This window comes from Podarcis tiliguerta, assembly GCF_965153285.1.
Source record: "Podarcis tiliguerta genome assembly, chromosome: 6".
NCBI classification, from domain to species: Eukaryota; Metazoa; Chordata; class Lepidosauria; order Squamata; family Lacertidae; genus Podarcis; species Podarcis tiliguerta.
Window position 1 is genome coordinate 7020696 of NC_139539.1, and position 25257 is coordinate 7045952.

At 47.5% G+C, this 25257-nt stretch overlaps 1 protein-coding gene across 1 annotated transcript; it reads right to left on the reverse strand.

The window, feature by feature from the left end:
* Positions 1-14219: 14219 nt before the first annotated feature.
* NPBWR2 (neuropeptides B and W receptor 2) lies at positions 14220-16705 on the reverse strand. Its single transcript, XM_083443924.1, has 2 exons — positions 16412-16705; positions 14220-16121 (listed from the first exon to the last, which is right to left on the reverse strand). The coding sequence occupies exon 2, from the start codon at positions 15641-15643 to the stop codon at positions 14579-14581; it is 1065 nt and encodes a 354-aa protein (XP_083300050.1). The 5' UTR covers positions 15644-16121; positions 16412-16705; the 3' UTR covers positions 14220-14578.
* Between the last annotated feature and the right edge of the window lie 8552 nt (positions 16706-25257).

The following is a 25257-nucleotide window of genomic DNA, read 5'->3' on the forward strand; positions in this document are numbered from 1 at the left end:
TGCTCCCTAAGACTCCTCCCTCCCCCCCAGGTCCATCCCAAGCAATCTCAGCTCCTTCATCTAGTCCCTCATTGCTATGCTCTCTTCATTCCTCTACTTGTTCTGGGAGAGCGGGGGAGAGGAGCTGGTTGCAGCAGGAGGGGGAGACTCCCTGGATTCTTCAGCATCCTGTCTCATCTCTATCTCCTGACCTTTCTCCTCTCCTGCCTCTGGGTCTAGATTACCCTCTGCCACAGCCGCCTCCTGTTCCCTAAACCCTATTACCTTTTCAGCTTCCGACGCTTCCTCCTCCAAGTCTGCTCCCTCTTCTCCCTTTGACGGCTCAATGTATGTCGTCCCACCACCACCAGTCCCCTGGCTTTGAGGTTCCCCAGCTCCCACTATTCCTCTGCAGCCAGACGATCCATGACAAGGGAGAGAAAGAGAGAGAGAGAGAGAGTTGGGCTTTCGTTTTTGTTTTTTAAAAGATGGCAATGCACAAGTGGCTTTGGCATAAGCTTGATTGGATCAGAACCACCAGATTCTGTGCATACAGGGATTCAAACTCTTTATCTGAAGGCATGCCTGGTTTTAATACAGTGGACACTCGGGTTGTGAACGTGATCCATGTGGGATGCACATTCGCAACCCGCAGCATTCGCAACCCGCAGCGGTGCGCCTGCAGGTTGCGATTTGGTGCTTCTGTGCATGCGCAAAGTGTGGTTTAGCGCTTCTGCACATGCGTGACCGCCAAAACCTGGAAATAATCCATTCCGGTACTTCCGGGTTTTGGTGGGTCCGTAAGCCAAAAAATCGCAATGAAGTGTCTGTAACCCGAGGTATGACTGTAATCATTTTAACCGTGTGATATAGTTCACTCTGTTTTATATATTTTGGTTTTTTTAGTGGCTTCAGCTACACACAAATAAGTAATATTCCTACTCATGTGTACACAAACAGCCATAGAAATAAGCAAATGTGCAAGTCACTTGCACAGCTACTGATCAGAGTTTGCAGCCATTGATTCAGACTGACACCCCTCTGCAACACACACACACACACACACACACACACACACCTGTTCAAGCAACTATTGTAAATCTTTAGCTAATTACTCTATAACACCTATAGCCACATTAGCAGCTATCGTTATTCCCTTAAAAAAATAATAATACTATTACCCAAGGTAGCATTTGAAAACTGGGATAAGAGCACTCTCTGGTGTACAAAGAAGGTCATCACAACACATTTGGGCTATGCTACCTACAGTACATGAAAAAGTTGCAGTTGTTCTTTGCCCTCAGAGAAGTGCTCCTCTTCACGGTTCGAAATTAAGTTCTATGCTCTGCGAAGAACCTTTGCAGAAGGTTCTTAAAACATTAAAAAGGTAAAGGTAAAGGTACCCCTGCCCGTACGGGCTAGTCTTGACAGACTCTAGGGTTGTGCGTCCATCTCACTCAAGAGGCCGGGGGCCAGCGCTGTCTGGGGACACTTCCGGGTCACGTGGCCAGCGTGACATCGCTGCTCTTGCGAGCCAGAGCCGCACACGGAAACGCCGTTTACCTTCCCGCTAGTAAGCGGTCCCTATTTATCTACTTGGCCCCAGGGGTGCTTTCGAACTGCTAGGTTGGCAGGCGCTGGGACCGAACAACGGGAGCGCACCCCACCGCGGGGATTCGAACCGCCGACCTTTCGATCGGCAAGCCCTAGGCGCTGAGGCTTTTACCCACAGCGCCACCCGCGTCCCCTTCTTAAAACATTAAGGGGAAACAAAAACATCACTTGCACTGACATTCCTTCCTGAAACGATCCTTTCAGTTATTTACTTATTTATCTATACCCTACCTTTCCTCCAAACAGCTCAAGGTGGTTATACGGTTTTCGGGCTCCCTGTTTAATCCTCACAACAACCCTGTGAGGTAGGCTGAGAGACAGAAACTAGTTCAAGGTCACCCAGTGAGCTTCATGCCTGAGTGGGAATTTGAATGCTGATTTCCCAGCTCCTAGTTTAGCACCCTAAACCATGGGTAGGCAAATTAAGGCCAGGGGGCCGGATCTGGCCAGATCGCCATCTCAATCCAGCCCGCGGACAGTCCGGGAATCAGCATGTTTTTACATGAGTAGAATGTGTCCTTTTATTTAAAATGCATCTCTGGGTTATTTGTGAGGCATAGGAATTTGTTCGTTATTTTTTTCAAAATATAGTCCGGCCCCCCACAAGGTCTGAGGGACAGTGGACCGGCCTCCTGCTGAAAATGTTTGCTGACCCCTGCCCTAAACAATGCCATTTTATCTTCAACCAAGGCCTACTCAGAGTTGACACACTAAAATTAATGAAACTATGTTAGTCATGCCAATTCATTTCAGTGGGTCTACTTTGAGTAGAACTAGCATTGAATGCAACCCAATGCTTATTAACCTTCACCTTTACGCATTTCATAAAATGTGCTTTGGTGTGACATCTGTGCCCTCAAATTGCTTTCCAAGAGCAGGATTTGCCTACCTAGCCCCGTCACCGGAAGTCTAAGCAAGTATTGCACTTGGGCCAAAAAAATGAGAGGCACAAATATAAGATGGGTGACACCTGGCTTGAGAGCAGTACATGTGAAAAGGATCTAGGAGTCTTGGTTGACCACAAACTTGACATGAGCCAACAGTGTGACGCGGCAGCTAAAAAGCCAATGTAATTCTGGGCTGCATCAATAGGAGTATAGCATCTAGATCAAGGGAAGTAATAGTGCCACTGTCTTCTGCTCTGGTCAGACCTCACCTGGAGTACTGTTCCAGTTCTGGGCACCACAGTTCAAGAAGGACACTGACAAACTGGAACGTGTCCAGAGGAGGGCAACCAAAATGGTCAAAGGCCTGGAAACAATGCCTTATGAGGAACGGCTAAGGGAGCTGGAGAAGAGGAGGTTAAGGGGTGATATGATAGCCATGTTCAAATATATAAAAGGATGTCACCTAGAGGAGGGAGAAAGGTTGTTTTCTGCTGCTCCAGAGAAGCGGACACGGAGCAATGGATCCAAACTACAAGAAAGAAGATTCCACCTAAACATTAGGAAGAACTTCCTGACAGGAAGAGCTGTTCAACAGTGGAATTTGCTGCCAAGGAGTGTGGTGGAGTCTCCTTCTTTGGAGGTCTTTAAGCAGAGGCTTGACAACCATGTCAGGAGTGCTCTGATGGTGTTTCCTGCTTGGCAGGGGGTTGGACTTGATGGCCCTTGTGGTCTCTTCCAACTCTATGAGTCTAAGATTCTATGATCATCTATGTGTGTCTGGCGTTGTGGGGGACTTAATCTGAAATACAGAATCCCTTTTGCCCTGTACTCTGAGTCCAATTCCTCCTTCCTCCCTTCCCCAACAATGACCCTGTTGAGGCACAAAGCCCCCAGGTCTTCCTAAGGGGGCCCAGAGCCATGGTGTGCTTGCTCAGCCTTCTTCCATCAATTAAGGCAACACTAGGTGGTGCTGGAGGGTTTTGCTCTAAGACCGGGTGGCCGACAAAAAACCCAACATGCATCATCAACATTAAATAAAACTGCAAAAGGTGATGGAGTTTTGCATAAAAACATTGTACAGTGGTAACTCGGGTTAAGAACTTAATTCATTCCGGAGGTCCGTTCTTAAGCTGAAACTGTTCTTAACCTGAAGCACCACTTTAGCTAATGGGGCCTCCCGCTGCCGCCACGCCACTGGAACACGATTTCTGTTCTCATCCTGAAGCAAAGTTCTTAACTCAAGGTACTATTTCTGGGTTAGCGGAGTCTGTAACCTGAAGTGTATGTAACCTGAAGCATATGTAACCCGAGGTACCCCTGCATACTAATTCATATGAATGCAACAATTGAGAAATTGTTGCTCTAAAGGGAAACACAATTGATCTCGCCATAGTGGGAAAGACTCGGAGTTGGTGATAGATTTGCCTGCTCAACTCTCCTGGACAACTTCAAGCCTTCCTCCTTCCCTATCTTGGGTTCTAAGACATGGACTGGACAGCCCTTCAGATAGAGGTCTCTTTCAAATGGAGGTCTATTCTCTGACAGTCATTCAGGTAGAGGACCACCCTCCGTAAAGTAGGATGAATGCCCCGCCCTCAGGATGAATGGTCTTTTGCTCTCCTCTTCCCTCCCTCCATCAATTTCATTGGAGTCATCACTTCTTAGGAATGTAGCACTCCGCTCTGAGCACAATTCAAAGTGCTGACCTTTAAAGCCCTAAACGGCTTTGGCCCTGTATACCTGAATGAGCATCTCCACCCACATTGTTGAGCCCAGACACTGAGGTCCTCTTCCGAGGGTCTTCTGGTGGTTCCCTCACTGTGAGAAGTGAAGCTATGGGGAATCAGACAGAGGGCCTTCTCGGTAGTGCCGCCCTCCCTGTGGAATGCCCTCCCATCAGATGTCAAGGAAATAAACAACTACCTGACTTTTAGAAGACGTCTGAAGGCAGCCCTGTTTAGGGAAGCTTTTAATATTTGATGAATTATTCCGTTTTAATATTTTGCTGGAAGCCACCTAGAGTGGCTGAGGAAACCCAGCCAGATGGGTGGAGTATTATTATTATTATTATTATTATTAATATGTATGCATCTGATGCAGCAATATTCCATTTTCAAGATGAATTTGCTTGCCATGCCTACAACCTTAGGCAGTTTTTACCCTCCTGTTTTCTTTCTCTTTTTCTTAATCTCCCAAAGCCCTTTCTTCTCAAAACACTTTTTTTATATATAAACAAAGGCAGGATTCATTAGCTAGAATTCATTTCTTCTTCCTTTGCAGATTAAAGCACCTCCCTTGAACAGCTTTCAATGCCTGCTAAATGCATGAAAACAGGCCTTTTGGTAGGATTGTAAATGAAATCTGCTATGTGGGATTTCTCAAACCTATGGGTAGAGTGGCTGGTCTAGAATCTTTCAGGGACTTGTTGTGTGCAGGAAGGCAAAAGGCAGCAGTTATATAGCACTGGTTAGAAGCCCCTACTGGCTTCTTATGACACCTGGTATCTTCTGAGATAGGATGCTAGAAGCTGCTGCTGGCTTCTCAGTGGAGATCTAATACTGGCTACGATTGACACAATGAATGAGAAAGGGGTAGCCAGTAGGGTCCAACCAGCTGTTGTGAACTATCCAGTATATCTACACTACATGTTTATTATTATTGTTTTGTTTTTGGTGAATTGATATCCTGCCCTTCCTCCTCCAGGAGCCTCGGGCGGCAAACAGACATACAATTTAAAAACAAAATCATAGTAGAAATAGATTAAGACATTCTAAAAAGAATTATAATTAAAAAGGATTGTACATAGCTTTCCCCATAGTATCCTGGGAACTGCAGTCTGTTAAGGGTTCAGAGAATTGCTGTTCTGCGAGTGGGAAACTACAGTTCTTGTGATTCTTAAGGGAAAGTGGTGTGCTTTGAATGCGCATTGGATGGGCTTTAAAGATATGGAACTGCCTTATATCTCCCATCAGCCCAACAGCCAGCGATTAGAGAGGCACATCACAGTATCACAGAACTGGAGAGTTAGAATCATAGAATCATAGAACTGGAAGGGATCCGAGGGTCATTTAGTCCAACCCCCTGCAATGCAGGAATCTGAGCTAAAGCATCCATGACAGATGGTCATCCAACCTCTGTGTTATGTACTAACCTTGGATCCTAGAACAATAGGCAAGTAGGATCCTAGAATGCAACAACTGAGTGGCTTGCAGGAGTAGACCAATCAGGCTCCAGGAAGAAGTTAATCAGCCTATTAGGCTGGTAGGATCGTAGAATGCAACAACTGATTGGCCTGCAGGAAAAGACCAATCAGGCTCCGGGAGGGAAGTAGAATCAGCCAATCAGATGGGACTCATTGTGTAAATAATGTCTATAAAAGCCTGAGGTTTGGGGGGCTATTCAGTCACTTTTTTACAAGCTGCAATAAAGAGCATGAAATCACTACAGGACTCCAAGTATATTTCACTCTGCTTAATAGCCTCCAAGGAAGGAGAGTCCACAACCTCCCAAGGGAGACCATTCCACTGTCGAGCCGCTCTTACTGTCAGAATGTTCTTCCTGATGTTTAGTCAGAATCTCCTTTCTTGTAACTTGGGTTCGAGTCCTACCCTCCAGAGCAGGGGAAAACAAGCTTAGGAAGAGCTTTGTTTAAAGGCCGATTTGGTGGCAGTGATGGGTGATGCAAGGCTTATGCCACCGAGCACGCGGCCACATCATTGACACATCCAAACATCCAAATCTCCAATTTAGATTTGATGTAATGCTATGCAAACTCTCTGGCTCAAGGCAGCTAAGCGACATGCTTAGTAAGCCTGGCACATGCTCAAGCTCTGATGATTTATGGACTGTCAGTGCTACTCGGTTACTCTCCAACTATGTGAGATTATGCATTGGGTGTTTGATAATGAAGACATGGTTCTGTAGCCTACGTGGTTTGGAGCTTTGCTTGCTATAGAAGGTGTTCCACAGGGCATGCCACGCGGCATCTGCGGCAAACACTGAGGGGAATATCACCTCTCAAGTCTCCTCTTTTTCAGGCTAAATATAGGAAGCTCCTTCAACCTTTCCTCATAAGGCTTGGTTTCCAGATCCTTGATATGGTTAGTCAAACTTACATCTCAGTGGAACGTAAGTCCCTTTTAACAAAAAAATGTAATGACTTAAGTCTCATTCATTTCATTTGAAATGGTACAACTAATTTTGTTTGGATCCAAGCCATCGGTCAGTCATCTGATGTCACAATGACATCAAGTGATTGACAGGTGGGGTGCCCCACTCACCTGTGAAAGTTGGCACATGGGGGGTGGGGGTGGGAACAGTTAGCTATCCAGCCTGGGGGCCAAAAACATTCCCTAGACAAGGCCGTCCAGACTTTCAAACAGCCCAAATTCCAGCAAAAATTGCAGGGAGAAAGGAGTTGAAATATCATTTGTTTGAGAATATATATATATAGAGAGAGAGAGAGAGAGAGAGAGAGAGAGAGAGACGCGGGTGGCACTGTGAGTTAAACCACAGAGCCTAGGTCTTGCCAATCAGAAGGTCAGTGGTTCGAATCCCCACGACGGGGTGAGCTCCTGTTGCTCGGTCCCTGCTCCTGCCAACCTAGCAGTTCAAAAGCGCATCAAGTGCAAGTAGATAAATAGGTACCGCTCCAGCGGGAAGGTAAATGGCGTTTCCGTGCACTGCTCTAGTTCACCAGAAGCAGCTTAGTCATGCTGGCCACATGACCCGGAAGCTGTACGCCGGCTCCCTCAGCCAATAAAGCAAGATGAGCGCCACAACCCCAGAGTAAGACGCGACTGGACCTAATGGTCAGCGGTCCCTTTACCTTTACACACACGTGCGCGTGCACACACATATCCAGCTGGTATCCACCAACCTCTTCCCCCATTCCTTGCTCCAAGTGGGGTAGTGTCCAGTTGATTGCAGTAAGCAAGCCAAGCTCTAGGAAGTTTTATCCCTTCTCAAATGTGTCCGTCCGTCTCCAGAAATAGACTGCAGAGTGAGAACACAGTGACTGTGATAAAAGAGAGACAATGTGTTATAGCGGTCAGGGTGTCAGGCTAGGGCCTGGGAGACCAAGGTTCAAATGCCACTTGGCCATGAAGCTCAGCCTAGGCTGTCTCTCAGCCTATCCTACCTCACAGGGTTGTTGTGGAGATTCAGTGAGGAGGGTGGAGAACCACGTGTACAGCCCTGAGCTTCTTGGAGAAAACAGTGGGCTATAAATGCAGGAGATATGCAAGAAATAAATAAAATGTGGATTGCCTGAAGCTCGGCTCTGCCCTCGCCGGTCTTGGAAGGATCCTTTAAAAAAGTCCCATATGACCAGAGAATTTGCTATGGTTTTCCCAGTAGTGATGTATGGAAGTGAGAGCTGGACCATAAAGAAGGCTGATCGCCAAAGAATGGATGCTTTTGAATTCTGGTGCTGGAGGAGACTCTTGAGAGTCCCATGGACTGCAAGAAGATCAAACCTATCTATTCTGAAGGAAATCAGCCCTGAGTGCTCCCTGGAAGGACAGATCCTGAAGCTGAGGCTCCAATACTTTGGCCACCTCATGAGAAGAGAAGACTCCCTGGAAAAACCCCTGATGTTGGGAAAGATTGAGGGCACAAGGAGAAGGGGACGACAGAGGACGAGATGGCTGGACAGTGTTCTCAAAGCTACCAGCATGAGTCTGGCCAAACTGCGGGAGGCAGTGGAAGACAGGAGTGCCGGGCGTGCTCTGGTCCATGGGGTCACAAAGAGTCAGACATGACTAAACAACTAAACAACAACAATTGGGGGATACAGGAAGCCCCAAACACATATTTTCTAGATGTCCCTTTTACAATGAGACATGTAGAGAAACCATTGACCCCCTGCTGGTGAGGCTTGCTGACCTCACGGTAAAGCAAAAATTCGGTCTTCTCCTGTTAGGCAAAGACCACAAGACGACTTGGATTGTACCCAGATTCTGTGCACAGATCTGTAGGCGCTGACCACCCCCCAATTCAATCTAGTTTGTTAAGAAAAATCCCAAACTCGGATCCACGGGTGACTCTGGGTCATTTCTCTAAGGTAGTCTATCTTAAAGTTTTTATGTGTTTATATGCCTATCGCATATATATAAAGGGACGCGGGTGGCGCTGTGGGTTAAAGCCTCAGTGCCTAGGGCTTGCCGATCGAAAGGTCGGCAGTTCGAATCCCCGCTATGGGGTGAGCTCCCATTGTTTGGTCCCAGCGCCTGCCAACCTAGCAGTTCGAAAGCACCCCCGGGGGCAAGTAGATAAATAGGGACCGCTTACTAGCGGGAAGGTAAACGGCGTTCCGTGTGCGGCTCTGGCTCGCCAGAGCAGCGATGTCACGCTGGTCACGTGACCCGGAAGTGTCTTCGGACAGCGCTGGCCCTTGGCCTCTTTGAGTGAGATGGGCGCACAACCCTAGAGTCTGTCAAGACTGGCCCGTACGGGCAGGGGTACATTTTTATGCCTATCGCATTTTAAAACTTAAAATCCATTGTTTTAAATGTTTGTTTTGCTATTGGGATTGTAGATCCATTTGTGTTTCACAAGCTGGTCTCTGACCGTAATAAATTTCATGTTCATGTTCAATAAAGTGTGGAATTGTGGGGATGGGGCATTTTGTTCTAGTTCTAGAAGCAATAAATCTGTTAACAAGGCAGATAGGAGCACAATAGCAGCTCCCTCTTAGAAATCAAAGAGACTTCCCATAGAAACCATTTGCCAGTATCCTTGGGGTTCTGGGATGAGAAACAGAACCATCACATGAATCACTGGCCATAGAGCTTATTCGCATTTACCTACCTTTGTAGTAAAAGGGACGCGGGTGGTGCTGTGGGTTAAACCACAGAGCCTAGGACTTGCCAATCAGAAGGTCAGTGGTTCGAATCCCTGCGATGGGGTGAGCTCCTGTTGCTCAGTCCCTGCTCCTGCCAACCTAGCAGTTCAAAAGCATGTCAAAGTGCAAGTAGATAAATAGGTACCACTCCAGCGGGAAGGTAAATGGCGTTTCCGTGCACTGCTCTGGTTTGCCAGAAGCAGCTTAGTCATGCTGGCCTCATGACCCGGAAACTGTATGCCAGCTCCCTCGGCCAATAAAGCGAGATGAGCGCCACAACCCCAGAGTCGGTCATGACTGGACCTAATGGTCAGGGGTCCCTTTACCTTAGAAATCAAAGAGACCTCCCATAGGAACCATTTGCCAGTAACCTTGGGGTTCTGTGCTGTATCCTTGGGATTCTGGGATGAGAAACAGAACCAGTGCATGAATCACTGGCCATAGAGTTTATTTGCATTTACTTACCTTTGTAGTAAGGGGAAGGGAATTTTCTTGTTTTTGTTATTATGGTTGGTATCCTCATCTTAAAAAATTGCAAAAAAGGAAGACAGCCTGCACTTGAGATACTTTCTCAGTGCAATTAGTTCTATTTATCCCTCCACCGCCATCCTTGCCTGTGATTGTCATCACAAAGGACCCAAAGGGCCTGCTAATGTGTCCAAATGGCTTTGGCACGTCATTCAAGAGAGGAGTTAAGCTCGGAGATTAATGACTCTAAACAACGAGGACTGCGTTGAGTCGCCTAATAAATTCGTCTTGGCAAAATCTCGACCATGTGCACATTGATTTTTACCTTGCTGTAGGCTCCCTAGTCAGAACTTTGGACATCTAATACCTTATTGATTCATCTTTAGGCTGGCTTCCATCAATTACAGTCCCATATTAATAACGCTTAAATTGCAATGCACAGGGTTTGTTTATGAAATGAATGCCAGTGTTGGAAATGGAGGTGGAAGGGAAGGTTTTTTTGAACCCTTTCCAGAGTGTGGATCAGGGCTGGAGAACCTCCACATGTTGCTGGACATCAGAGAATAAGAAGAATCTGCAGGATCAGGCCAAAGGCCCATCTACAGTGGTACCCCGCAAGACGAATGCCTCGGAAGACGAAAAACTCGCTAGACGAAAGGGTTTTTCGTTTTCTGAGGTGATTCGCAAGACGGATTTTCCAAAGGGCTTGCTTCGCTAGACGAAACAGCTCTGCCTCTCCTGTCATGGCGACGGTCGCACGCTCGCTTCCCCGCTCCTCCGGCTCCCTCCCACCTTCCGGCTGACGACTCCTCCGGCTCCCTCCCACCTTCCGGCTGCCTCGCGCCGCTGCCCACCCCCCTCGCACGCTCCCCTCAGAGAGCCGTTGCCGCCAGCGCCTCTCTCTCCCTGGAGTCGCGCTCCTGAGTCCCGCCGCCCTCCAGCAGCCGTGTCGCACGGTGGCCACAAGGCGCGGGTGAGTCCGAGGTACCGGCTGCGGCAGCTGTGCTGCTTCTCCCCGCCCCTCCCCGCCGTTGTCAGTGTTTAACTGCAGTGGTGCTTCGCAAGACGAAAAAACTCGCTCAACGAAAGAACTCGCGGAACGAATTAATTTCGTCTTGCGAGGCACCACTATACTCCACTATCCTGTTCTCACAGCAGCCGCTCAGATGCCTGTAGAAGGCCTAAACACCAGATTCAAGAATAAGAGCCCTTTCTCCTCCTGTGGCTTCCAGCTGTGGAGGCAGAACGTAGCCATCAGGGGTAGGACCCACTGATTGCAGGGGTGTCCTAGCTCCTTCTACTTGTCCTAGCTACTTCTCCTAGCTGGTGCCATCCAATGTGCAGACCCAGATCCCACCATCTGCCACCAGGATTCACCCCCGTTCATGATTTCATTGATATCTCCAAAGAAAGATTGTCCAGCAAGGCAACTGAGGTCGAATATTTTCACAGGGGTTTTGAGACACAGGCTGTGAGACTTCTTAAATTCCCCAGAGAGCTGCCATCAATCTCTTTGCATGTTTGAAACAAGGTCAGAGAAGCAGACGACATGTAGCATGGAAAATGCAATTTGTTTGGCAGCGATGCAATCACACTCACACACAGAACGCCAAGTTCCCTGCGAAAGTCCCCGAGTGCCAAATACTTTTACACATGATTTATTTTGGAGACAGAAGGGTGTTGTTGTTTTTTAAGCACTTATTAAAAAACAAAGGGAAAGAAATATTCATGGCCTTCAGAACTGTACCAAGGCGCAGATTCAGTGAAGTGCTTTGAGGACTCTGTGCCCTGATGCTGGATGTTTGATAAACCCCTTTTGTGCTGTGTTCAAATGTGTGAATCATGCCATCACGGCAAAGGGAGCAGAGTAAAGGAACAAAAATAGGATCCATTTAAGAGGCAGAACAAACTGCTATTTCCCAAATGGAAAGGGAAGGGGAATTATGACTCAGAGCGCCTGTTTTCTGTGATGCCTTCCCTTCCTGATCTCAGATTTTAGGCATTTTATTAAATGTCCACAAACACTCTGACTTCTCGAGGGGAAGCAGTTCCAGGAAATGAAAGGTGGAAGAACAGTCTCTCATCAGAGTCTAGAGACAGGTAGAGTTGGGTGTCAGGAAGGTGGAACAAGACATGGTTTCTTGGCAGGCATTTAGGTCAGACTGCTTTTCCATCTAGCTCACTGCTGCCTAGTCTGACTGGAGTAAAAAAATGTAAATTTTATATTTATATATTGGCTAGTTTCCACCACCCCCACCCACCCCTCTCCAACCAGGCATGCAAGAAGAATTATTAGCACTCAAGGGCAAATTCCAGCCAGACAAAATCCCTTGTGGGGTGATGCAGAGCCAGTGAAGTGTGTGGTCTGGAGACACTCCTGAGGGCCATAAAAAGAAACCTGGAAGGCCGCATTTGGCCCCCGGGCCTGAGATTCCTCTCACCTGGTATTGGCTCTAGGCCTCATTCCTACTAGCTCTAACATGTGTTTCAAACTCCTGCCAGGGAGGCCAGGAGCTGTCCAGCAGGTCAGTGCTGAAGATGCTCAGGAGAACAGCTGATTGGCGCAGGGACTGGCTGGACACTGAGCAGTGCTGGCCGGATACTGATAAGAGGGCACTGGGTGAAGTGGGTTTGGACGCTGACTTTAAATAAGAGATCAGGGAGCTGGGAGGACCTGTAGCAGCCGGGAGACGAGAGTCAGAGAGATGAGATTGCAGGATTGGAGAATGAAGAACAGGTGCAGAAGGGAGAGATAGGTCAGGCTGGTGTTGAGTCAAGGGCTTCTACACTTCCTCTTCCTGTCCCCACCTCTCCTGCTCCACTGTCTCCTAGGACCAGAAGAGGGTTGAAGAGGGAGGAGCAGAAGGTTACACACTGGCCAAGTCTTTGCCTGCTTGCATGCAGCTTGGGAGGGGGAAATATAGAAGTGGGGACGGGGAAAGAGCCTCTCTGCTCTGGCAACTGCCTTATTGGCTGCACACCTAGAAGTAGCTGGGAGGACTCCTTCAAGCAACCAATAGTTAAAACTGCACATAGCTACTGTTCCAATTTACCAGTACACGACGTAGCGATGGCAACCAACTTGGATGGCTTTCAAACAGGATCAAACAAACGCATAAGAGCCAGAGTGGCGTAGCAGATAGAACGTCGGACTGGGAGACCTGGGTTCAAGTCACCACTTAGCCATGGAGCTTGCTGGGTTAACCTGGGGCCAGTCACTGCCTCTCAGAATAGCCTACCTCACAGGGTCGTTGTGAGATAAAAATGAGGAGGGAAGAACCATCTCCACTGCCTTGACCTTGCAGGAAATGTAATGTAATGCAAATTCATGGAGGATATTCATGGATATCAATGACTACTAGCCATGATGGCTATGTTGCATGTCCACTGTCAGAGGCATACAGCCCTGAATGTTGGCTGCTAGCGATCACAATTAGGGAGAGTTGCTATTTCACTCAAGCTTCCCAGAAGAGGCATCTCACTGACCACTTTTCAGGACAGGATAATGAACTAGCTAGACCTTTGGCCTGTTCTAGCAGGGCTTTCGTATGCATTAGAGTTGAGTCTGTTTCTGGTTACAATTTACAATGATTATTGTTTTCCAGAAATCCCTATAAACTTATTTCCCCCGATCCCCTGAGCACATCATCTGACACCCTGTCTTGCACCCCATTGCCATCAGAAATGTGGTTTGCTAGTATGCAAGGCAGAGCCTTTTCCGTTGTGGTACCCATGTTGTAGAACTTCCTGTCCAGAGAGGTTCACCTGGCTCCCTCATTTGTGCCATCAAGGGAGCGTGCTTGTTTTCTCCTGCTCTGGAGGGTAGGACTCGAACCCATGGCTTCAAGTTACAAGAAAGGAGATTCTGACTAAACATCAGGAAAAACTTTCTAACAGTAAGAGCTGTTTGGCAGTGGAACACTCTCCTTCAGGAGGTGGTGGACTTTCCTTCCTTGGAGGTTTTTAAGCAGAGGTTGGGTGGCCATCTGTCATGGATGCTTTAGCTGAGATTCCTGCATTTGCAGGGGGTTGGACTAGATGATCCTTGGGTTCCCTTCCAACTCTAAGATTCTATGCTTCTAAGTGTTTGATTTGACTTACTCATCTGCTCCGTTGGTTAGAGTGTGGTGCTGATGATGCCAAGGTTGCAGGTGCAATCCCCATATGGGACAGCTGTGTGTTCCTGCATTGCAGGGGGTTGGGTCTTCAGGGTAGCTCTCAACTCTACAATTCTATGATTCCATTACCTGCTGTACAATTGTGTTTTTAATCCTGCCCTTTAAACAAAGCATTGCATTGAAATGTATCTTTTAGCTACCTGTGAGCTGCCTTGGGGAGGCAGTTTCTGGGGTGACAGGCAGGGTATGAACATCTCACCAATAAATAAAAATAACCACCCAAGCTCATCCACACAGAGACCTCCAACCTCTCATTTTCATGCTGTTTATTTAATTAGGATTCCCCCCTGTTATTGTCCACCAGGGGGCAGACACAGACTAAGGACACACAAAAAGGACATTTCTACAAGTTCAAGATCTCTTTTCCTTCCCCTTTCTGACAATATATATATTTTATAGGCATTCTAACAAAGCAAAATTGAAAAGCAACGAAAGCACAGCAGGAGGGCCCTTACAGAGAAGACATAAGCAGCATCCGAATGAAAGTGTAACACTGCTGCAAAGTTCTTCGGAGACACGTGTTGCAAAGTTTGCAGGAGTTGCCGTCGACAGCCATGATGAATACGAAAGGGGCCTTGGTGGAGGCTCCAGGAGGCACGGCTGATATTTCAAGCAGCCCTGCATTCCAGCATCTTCCTGAAACTCTTCTGGAAGCTGTCGTCTAGGAAGGCGTACAAGAAGGGGTTCAGGCAAGAGTTGGCATAGCTCAGGCTGGTGATGAAGTAGGAGGCGCCAATGACCACAGGGGTCTGGGGCAAGTCAGTGGTCAAGGCCACGATGGTGGCCAGGTGAAACGGCGTCCAGCAGAAGAGACACACGGCCATAACGATGAAGACCATGATGGTGACTTTCTTCTTGGCTTTGTCCAGCGCTTTGGCGTTTGAGTTCAAGCGCATGTTCCTCAGTTTGTACAGCATCATGGAGTACAGGATGCAGATTGTGGAGACGGGGATGGCGAAGGCTAAGATGAGCGTGTAGATCCTACTGGCTTTGAACCAAAATTGTTCGGGCCGGGGGAAGTTGAGGCCGCAGCTCTTGATGCCCAGACCGTCTTCGTAGACATTGGCGAAGATGAAGAAGGGGGACACGATAAGGGTGACTAAGAACCAGATGCCGAAGCTGATGATACGGGCTGCCCGGTAGGTGCGATGGGGCATCCGTTTGGAGCTGACGGTAGCTAGGACCACCAGGTACCTGTCTATGCTCATGACGGTGAGGAAATAGATGCTGGAGAAGATGTTGTAGTGGTCTATGGAGAGGATGACCTTGCAGAGGACCTCCCCGAAAGGCCAGTAGTGCAAGAGATGCTCAGCGATGTTGATGGGCAGGACTAGAGTGAACAGGTCGTCGGCGATGGCTAAGTTGAGGATGAACATGTTGGTCACCGTCTTCATCTTAGGGGCTTTGAGGATCACGTAGATGACGGCCGTGTTACCCGTCAGACCCACAGCGCAGATCACGGAGTAGATGACAGGGAGGACGACATAGAAGTCCGGGGACTGTTCGTGGGAAGTGAGGTTGTAGCTTGTAATATTGCCTGTGCCGCAGGGGTCACCTGTTCCATTGCAGGTGGCGTTCAGGTCTCCATCCTCCCCGGGGTCTGCCATACCTCCTCGCTCTGTTTCCCAATTGCTCGTCAAGTTATATTGTAGGTAAGTGGGGACCGGAAGCATATCCCAGGGTGATCTGGCTGCTTTCAGAAGGTCTAGCTGAGGGCGATGTGCAGATTGTGCTAAATGTCTTAGATCGCATCCCAAAGCACAAATGCTTGTCGAGGGCAGGACCAAATCGAAGCTAGGAAAGTGAAAGGAAAGTGATCTTCCGTGTCAAGAGCAGCATCCCTTTGAGCTGTGCCTCTTCTGTATTAGTCACGATCATCCGGCTATTTAAAACCGAGCTGCTCTTGCTCTAAATGAAAACTGCCATCCGATTAACTCCTTGAGCAAGCTTTGTCCATGTAATCATCCACCGGCCCCTTTTCTGCATCAGGGATGGAAATGGAAGTAGCTTTTAACTTAGCTACTTGCCATTAGGACACGGCAAGGCTGCTCCCCACAGATCCGCTCAGAGGCAATGAAGAGAGCGGTACCCCATCCATTCCATCTGTGATTTCATTCGCTCCTGGGGATGCAGCACACACTTCCTAATGCCCTGCAGAAAAGGGATGGGGACATTAAAGAATAATGAGACAAGTGTATATAAACCTCTTAAAAGCCCAAAGGCAGCTACCCCCCCCATGCCACCAGGTCCTGCCCCAGTCTAAGTTGCATGCACCCTCATGTTGAGTGGCGGCTTCAAAATGCAGGTATCCCAAAACGATCTTGAACATGCCCAAACTCACATGCCTGTGCAGCATCAGAAAGCAAACTCCCAAAATGAAAAAGAGCACCAAAGCATAAGAGAAAAATGGTATTTAAAAAGAGATGTGTCACTAGCCTTACCTTTGTGTAGATTTCCTGTTTCTCTTCACTCCAAGTCCAGCTTCCAGCAAGTGGCTTCAATGTGGAAGAAACAGGTGCTGAACAACATCCCCAACGATCGTCTTACTGGCACCCCAGCTTTGTAGAGAGCAGAGAAATAAACAGAGCTCCACTAGATTTTAAGCTGTTGAGTTTGCTGTGATCCTCCCCTCTCTCCTTTCCTTTCAGGCACCGCAGAGATCAGACAACGTCCAGGTTAGGCTCCTACTTCATCAGCTGAAACTCCCCTCTAGCTCTGAGTGCTCCTCTCACCCAGTCGAGTCAGGATTTCTCACGTTTAACTCTTAGCATCTGCTAACCAGCTGCTTCTCACTGTTCAGAGTCTCCCGTCTCAATCGGAGGCAAAGGAGGATCCCATAGTGGGCTGACATGCTATATTCCCACTGCACGTGTGTGTGTGTGTGTGTGTGTGTGTGTGTGTGTGTGTAACTAAACCAAATAAATTACTCTGGGTAAATGCAATGGTTATTTATCTCTCTTTTAGTCTGCCTAAGTAACGATCACCCGAACGGGGCTACAAAATGCCTACAAAATGCTCTGGTTCCTTCTTTTTTTAAAAAAAAAAAAAGGGGGGGGGGGAGAAGGAGAAACTGTGCGTGGTTAATTTTTGAAACAAGGATAACTGGAGTTTACATACCTCCAAAAGCTTCATTCCCTGACAGCTGTGCCCAATTCCCGTGCCCCTTCTTAAAGTTGTGCCGAGTTGCAGATAATTGGAGACAAAAGGCATGTAGAACAACGCAGGCAGTTTTGTTTCCTATCACAGGAAACATGATTTTTTCCACAAAGCATTACCTGCTCCCTGCTCCCATTTCTGTCATGGAGCATAGGAAGTCAGCTTGTACCGAATTAGACCACCAGCCCACCTAGTTCATCACTGGCAGAAGCTCTCTGGGGATTCAGGCAGCCTTGCCTGAAGATGTCAGGCGTTGAACGTGAGGTCCACCTGCAGCTCAGACGCTCTGCCTCTGAGCTACGTCTCTTTCCATCGTATGTTGAGCCGATCTAGCACTCTGTGCCTGGAGACAGGAATTGCACACCCTGCAAGTACCCCAGTAAAACCAGGACATCCTTTTTTCCCCCTCATGAGAGGACGGTGGCCATTTTGGACGCCATTATCTCTCGCGATTCCGCACTGCGATTCCCCCCTGGAAAAAGTGCTTTTCGGGGCCGTGACCTTGTGTGGCACTCCAAAACACATCTAGAGGCATGGATAGTTTTCAAAACCACACGCCCTATGAATTTCATTTTGGATATTTTCCAAGCTCATTTCATTGTATTCTCTTCCTAGATTCATTCAATGTCTGTCAGGAGACCTACCATCTCCACACAGTTTTTAAGATATTCTTTAAAAATACAGTAGCACCTCGGCTTACGTTACCTTCGGGTAACGTAAACTTTGGGTTGCAAAAGCGGCAAACCTGGAAGTGTTTCGCCACACGTGCATGTGCAGAAGGGCTCTACCATGCCACGCACATGTGCAGAAGCGGCCCCTCTGGTTGTGGAAACCTCAGGATCCGACCAGAGCTCTGGAACAGATCCCATCCGCAACTGGAGGTACCACTGTAGTCCATTGCGTACAGATTAATTACATGTAAACTAGCACAATGAGAATGGCTGGAAGTCAATTCACTGAGGGTGTGTTTATGCTGGGTAGGTATATAGGTAATGTATGTTTTGTAAATATGTATTGTATGTACAGTGGTACCTCGAGTTAAGAATGTAATTCGTTCTGGAGGTCCATTCTTAACCTGAAACTGTTCTTAACCTGAGGTACCAATTTAGCTAATAGGGCCTCCTGCTGCCACTGCACCCCCAGAGCACCATTTCTGTTCTCATCCTGAAGCAAAGTTCTTAACCTGAGATACTATTTCTGGGTTAGCGGAATCTGTAACCTGACGCGTTTGTAACCTGAACTACCACTGTATTGTATTGTTTGATATGTATTGTATTGTATGTTTATAGATTTTGTGGTACAATAAAATTAAAAACAAAAACAAAAACCACACGCCCTAATATTACTGCAAAGTTGTAATATGCCTGTGTATGTTTTAAGGATTCATTTTTGGACATCAAAGAAGCAGGCAGAATTGGGACTCCATTGCAGGTAGGCAATCTGAGAGATGAGAGCAGCAAAAGGGCATCTAGGCCAAAAACCCATAACAAACGACAGCACCCAGAATTCTTTGAGAGAAAGAATGTGCTTTAAAGGCATGGGGGGTGAGGGGTGGACTCAACTAATTTGTTGCATGCACAAAGCATGCTTTGGGGTTGTGCATTGTGGGGGGGGGGTGTCCAGAAGTGGACCCCACTTAGCAGCAGACTGGACTGATATGTTATTTAAGAAGAGTGACTAGTGGGGTGCCACAGGGTTCTGTCTTGGGCCCGGTCTTATTCAACATCTTTATCAACGACTTGGATGATGGACTCAAAGGCATCCTGATCAAATTTGCAGATGACACCAAACTGGGAGGGGTGGCTAACACCCCAGAGGACAGGATCACACTTCAAAACGACCTTGACAGATTAGAGAACTGGGCAAAAACAAACAAGGTGAATTTTAACAGGGAGAAATGTAAAGTATTGCACTTGGGCAAAAAAACTGAGAGGCACAAATACAAGATGGGTGACACCTGGCTTGAGAGCAGTACATGTGAAAAGGATCTAGGAGTCTTGGTTGACCACAAACTTGACATGAGCCAACAGTGTGACGTGGCAGCTAAAAAAGCCAATGTAATTCTCGGCTGCATCAATGGGAGTATAGCATCTAGATCAAGGGAAGTAATAGTGCCACTGTATTCTGCTCTGGTCAGACCTCACCTGGAGTACTGTGTCCAGTTCTGGGCACCACAGTTCAAGAAGGACACTGACAAACTGGAACGTGTCCAGAGGAGGGCAACCAAAATTGTCAAAGGCCTGGAAACGATGCCTTATGAGGAACGGCTAAGGGAGCTGGGCATGTTTAGCCTGGAGAAGAGGAGGTTAAGGGGTGATATGATAGCCATATTCAAATATATAAAAGGATGTCACATAGAGGAGGGAGAAAGGTTGTTTTCTGCTGCTCCAGAGAAGCGGACACGGAGCAGTGGATCCAAACTACAAGAAAGAAGATTCCACCTAAACATTAGGAAGAACTTCCTAACAGTAAGAGCTGTTCGACAGTGGAATTTGCTGCCAAGGAGTGTGGTGGAGTCTCCTTCTTTGGAGGTCTTTAAGCAGAGGCTTGACAACCATATGTCAGGAGTGCTCTGATGGTGTTTCCTGCTTGGCAGGGGGTTGGACTCGATGGCCCTTGTGGTCTCTTCCAAGTCTATAATTCTATGATTCTAAGTATTAGGCAAACATTTAAGGCTTCATCCCCATACACCAACCTTCCCCAAGCTGGTGCTCTCCAGACAATGTGGGCTACGATTCCCATCAACCCCTGCATGCATGGCTGGGATAATGGGAGTCAGGTGATCAGATTCAAAACACCTGGAGGGCATTGGGTTCGGGACAGCTGTTCCACACACTTAGCTGAAGGAGTGTCTCCACCCCCATCGTTCTGCCTGGACACTGAGGTCTAGTGCCAAGGGCCTTCTGGCGGTTCCCTCACTGCGAGAAGCCAAGTTACATGGAACCAGGCAGAGGGCCTTTTCGGTGGTGGCACCTGCCCTGTGGAACGCCCTCCCACCAGATGTCAAAGAGAAAAACAACTACCTGACATTTAGAATACATCTGAAGGCAGCCCTGTTTAGGGAAGCTTTTAATGTTTAATAGACTATTGCATTTTAATATTCTGTTGAAAGCTGCCCAGAGTAGCTGGGGAAACCCAGACAGATGGACAAGGTATAAATAATAAATTATTATTATTATTATTATTAGCTGGGAGCAAGTCATCGAATCATCGAATTGTAGAGTTGGAAGAGACCATGAGAGTCATCTAGTCCAACCCCTACAATGCAGGAAACTTTTACCCAGTGTGGCACTTGAACCCATGACCATGGGATTAAGCCTCATGATTTACTGACTGAGCTGCCCAGCAGCTCCCACTGAACACGTACAGGATTGTGCTCTGCATTATCAGTATTGCAACATGATTTCAGTACATTGGATAGCGCTTGGAGATACAGTTGTTTACCAGTGATTTGGGGGATGGGGGAAATCAAAGCTTGTTTTCTGGTATGTCTAAGAACTGCAATCATCTTGTTTTGCAGTATCCCCATGAAGAATGATTGCAGTAGCCCGCTTTCAGTCACCTGTAGCCTTTGAATAATGCATTTGCCTGTGGACACTCAGTGTGCCCTCCTTTCCTGGATCAAGAGCTCCACGGGCCTTAACAGCTTGTCCGCCTCCGTCTCTAATGAGGACATCTTGGTGCGTGGCATTGCTTGGGAGAATAAGCTGTTATTCCCGGGTGCTCACCCTGTTCCAGGAGTCATATGCAAGATTTCATTTGATGGAGGAGTCATGAAGGTCGCCATAATCAACTTAAGCCCTGAGCATAAGGAACAAGCTCTCCATCGCATCTGTTTTGCGGGCAACTTTAGAGCTGACGTTCTAGCCTGCTGCACAGTTTTAATTACCCTTTCTGTATGGCCAGAACAGCTTGTTAGAGTTTAAACTGCTGTAATGCAGAAGCCACAACTGGGGGGTGGAGGATAAATTTGATTCAAATCACATTCAGAGGTGAACTTACCTGATTGGAATTTTCCAAAACACAGCTCTCTTTCAAAATTCACATTTCTCCGAATTTTGCAATGCAGTTCTCCAAGTAGAAAAACTTGTACAAAAATGCATGTGCTAGGGTAAAGTGTGCACATACTAGTGAAAACAGCTTACAAAAATGCGATATATTAGGGCAAATAGCTTGCGTAAATGCGTGGGTTGATCAGAACTGCATGCAAAAATGTGTTAATAGGAGAAAGTCACACTAAAATGCTGACGAGGATTTTTAGAAAAATAAAAATCATGAATGGCTGCAGAGATGTAGAGAACTGCCTTTAAGATTGGAAAAATGAGAAAATTAGAGAACCAAAATTGACAGACTTGGCTGTTCCTAGTCCCAACTCACAACAACGCCCACTGACGTGGGAAACGGTGTAAAGATTTAATAAGCCTAAACCTAAGCTAGGCTTACTTCCATTTGGTAAGGTTTCGTGAGCACTGGCAAAGTTTGTCAAGCCTTGCTGAATCTGTGGCCCTCCAGATATCTCAGGACTCCAACTCCCATCAAGTCCAGGCAACATGGGCAAAGGTCAGGGGCAATGGGAGTTTTAGTCTGACAGCATACAGAGGTCCTCAGGTTCCCCCCATCTTCAGGCCAGTTGCTCAACCTCTCTGGATGAGCAGCCAGAGTCTTGAAGCCCCACATGTGATTCCAGCAGACCTCAAGAGATGTCAATATGCAAAGCCTCCTGATTACCTCATTCTCATCACCTCCCATGTTCATTCAATGGCTGGCAGGCAGCGAGGCATTAAGAAATCAATGGGCTTACTCATTTCTGATGGCTCTGTACCACTGGGCTCGAAAACAAATCCCAACATCTCTTGCAGACACCCTGCAAGTTTGGAGCGAAGTCTTGCAATTTACATCTTCAGCCAATGGCTCATTAAATCACCCCCTGCCACCTACCCTCACTCCTTTCTCGTGCTATTACGCATGTCTCCTCATGCAAACCTATCCCTCCACGCTTCTCCACTATTTCTCTCTAAGATGCAAATTGGATGTGATGACATCGGTGAGATGAGAGGGAGTTTTTTTAAAGGGCATTTGAGCAACGTTCTGGGTCAATTTGGGGGATTGGATAGCTCTTTCCTTCAAAACTGTTCCAGCTTTTTAACACCTGCTGGAAACTTTTCTGTTCCATCAAGTTTGCGCCGGCAATGAGGACTACATGTTCCCATAATGCTTAGCTCATTTCTGGTTTTAACTTTTCATATGGTTTTTATTGTATGGTTTTAGGGAGAGATGTTGTAAATATGCAGCTGTCCCATGCAGGGATCAAACCTGCAACCTTGGCGTTATCAGCACCACACTTTAACCAACCGAACTATTCAGGAAATGAACTTGCTGGAAGTTTAATTTGACTAATCTTAGTTCAGTGGAACCCCCTGAAATGTAGTGAGGCTGGATCCTGTGCCAACCCCTGCAGCCATCCAATGATGGCAAAAGGCCCCATCTAGACCTCTTCACTGTGCAGCCTGTGACCTGGCTCCCTCTCCTTCTGTCCTGGTTGGCAGGAGCTTCAGGGCCGTGAATGTGTTGCTGGCTGCACTGCTTCATTCAGTCTTGCCATCCAGGGGTTAGGATTGTGGTAAGAATTTTAAAGTCTTTGATATATAATAGGTAAAAGGTAAAGGGATCCCTGACCATGTGGTTCAGTCGTGACCAACTCTGGGGTTGCGGCGCTCATCTCGCTTTATTGGCCGAGGGAGCCGGCATACAGCTTCCGGGTCATATGGCCAGCATGAATAAGTCGCTTCTGGAGAACCAGAGCAGTGTACAGAAATGCCATTTACCTTCCCGCCGGAACGGTACCTATTTACCTACTTGCACTTTGACGTGCTTTTGAACTGCTAGGTTGGCAGGAGCAGGGACCAAGCAACGGGAGCTCACCCCATCACAGGGATTCGAACCACCGCCCTTCTGATTGGCAAGTCCTAGGCTCTGTGGTTTAACCCACAGCACCACCTGCGTTGCTAGATATATAATAAATGTTCATAAATGTACTAACCTAGCACATACATAGATCAGCACAGGAAGACCGACCTGAAACCATTTTTGATTCCGAAACTGACCAAATGTTTTCTCTGCAAGGTCAAAGGAAAATGGAAAAGCCTCCCCATTGTCTTTTGCTTCACAAATCCTGTCTTAAGAGTATGTCTGTGTATGAACAGGGTGAGCCTGTGACCTGGCTCAGGAACTAAGTATTTATCATTACAAAAGACTGGCCAGGCTCCTCAGGGTATCCAATCAAGTGAGCATTAACAGGTAACCTGCCAGACAGGAGGTAAACAACACACTCAGATTTCTGCTCAATAGGGAACCTACATAAGGACTCTATATGGGCTTTTGGACACCCCATAAGGGAACAAGGGCAGATGTTTGTTTCCAACAAGATTGCCCACTAAATCCAGGAAGGGTGAGGTCCTCACCATGATACCAGCTGGGATTATGACCGGATAGGCAGGCGGACAGGACCGGAATGGGATGGGCAGGTTCGAACTCACTCAGTCCATTTAAATGAGGAGAGAAGCTACAGATACGGAGTACCCCACTGGGGCAATTTCAGGAGAGGTTTTAAAAGATACTGTAATGGATCTATGGGTTGCTCATGCGTAAACCGGCGCCACACCTGGCTGGGTTGCCTGACTGAACCCTTTCTGTCTGGACAGCCACTCGCCTGTGGCTGTCTCAATCGCTGGCAGAATCCGTCAGTGGGCGTTTCTTGAACTTCTTCCAGCATAAAAGTTCTTTGACGCCTAGTCGCCGCCTACTCTCCCTGCGCGGAAGCCTTCTGCGCAGGGAGGGTGTGGGCACTGGGGGACCCATGCTCTCCCCGCTGGTCCCTGGCGAGGTGTCTTGGAGCCACCTCGCCGATTCCCCCATCTGCCCCCCTCCTCCACTGGTGTTACGCTGATTTCCTTCCCCAGAAGATGTGCTGCTTCTCTCCCTCCCGGGACGCGCTCCGGAATACCTCTGGAGCCCTCCCTCTCCCTCTGGCTCCGATGGCAGTTCCCTGACAGATACCTTGACAGGTTTTGCTACATTTCACAAGTGGGGCAGGGGTTCCACCACAGATTTAACTTGCTGTGATAGAAACAAATATCCAAAGGAATTTCAAGGGGACCTGCAAAGCATGAGCAAAGATTAACAATGCCCAATGCTTTGCATTGCATGTTATTGGGGTTCAGCTGCAGCCCTAGTGGGGGCGACCCAACAGTTCCTGGTGACATGATGGCTTTAAAAGTCTGTAGCAGTTGTGTGTTGCAGTACAGAGCAACAAAGTGCACATTTCAAACGGCGTCTTTGTGAAGAGGCTGGGATTCCACACATCCCCCTTTCCTCTTGACGGCAGAGCTGCTTAAAAAATAAAAAAGGTTGATTGGGCCGATTGCCAGAGAGCAAAAACCCCAGAGTGGAGAAAATGTTCCAAGTGATGGCCCTGAAGCAGAAATCTATACTTGTCTTCTGCTGATAAGACACAAACACCCTTTGGGTAATTAAGAAGTGAGAGAATCTTGACTTAATGGGCCTTAGGCAGTGTCAAGGAACCAAGTTAATTTGAGAGCAAGGAGGCAATCAATAGACTCCTATCTCTCTCTCTCTCTTTCTCTCTCCACTGCTGAGCAACTGAATCCCCAAATTAGTTGTAATCACAGCAAAGAGCTGGATAATTTAGAGGTCCGCCTGGGGTCTTCTACTACCAGACACCACTCCCATGGGGCAAGATCAGGGGCCAATTTGTATTAAAGCTGAGCTGATTATTCCCTTTTTTGCAAGACCACTTGTCCTCAATGAAGGAAGAGGTTCATAGGTAGCTGCTTCTTCTTCTTCTTTGGAGATTGTCTTCCATAAACACGGTTTTGAAAGCGAGTCCGTGACTGTGGAGGCCAATTCTGGATCCACACGTCCTTCCACAGTGGGGACATAGGTTTCTGGGCAGGAGTTGATCACGGTGAGGGTTTGCCAAGCGTGCCTTCCTCATAGCACCTTATAGTCAGTCGGACCATTGGGTCCATCTGAGGCAGTGAGAGATTTTACTTTCTTGGGCTCCATGATCACTGCAGATGGTGACAGCAGCCACGAAATTAAAAGACGCCTG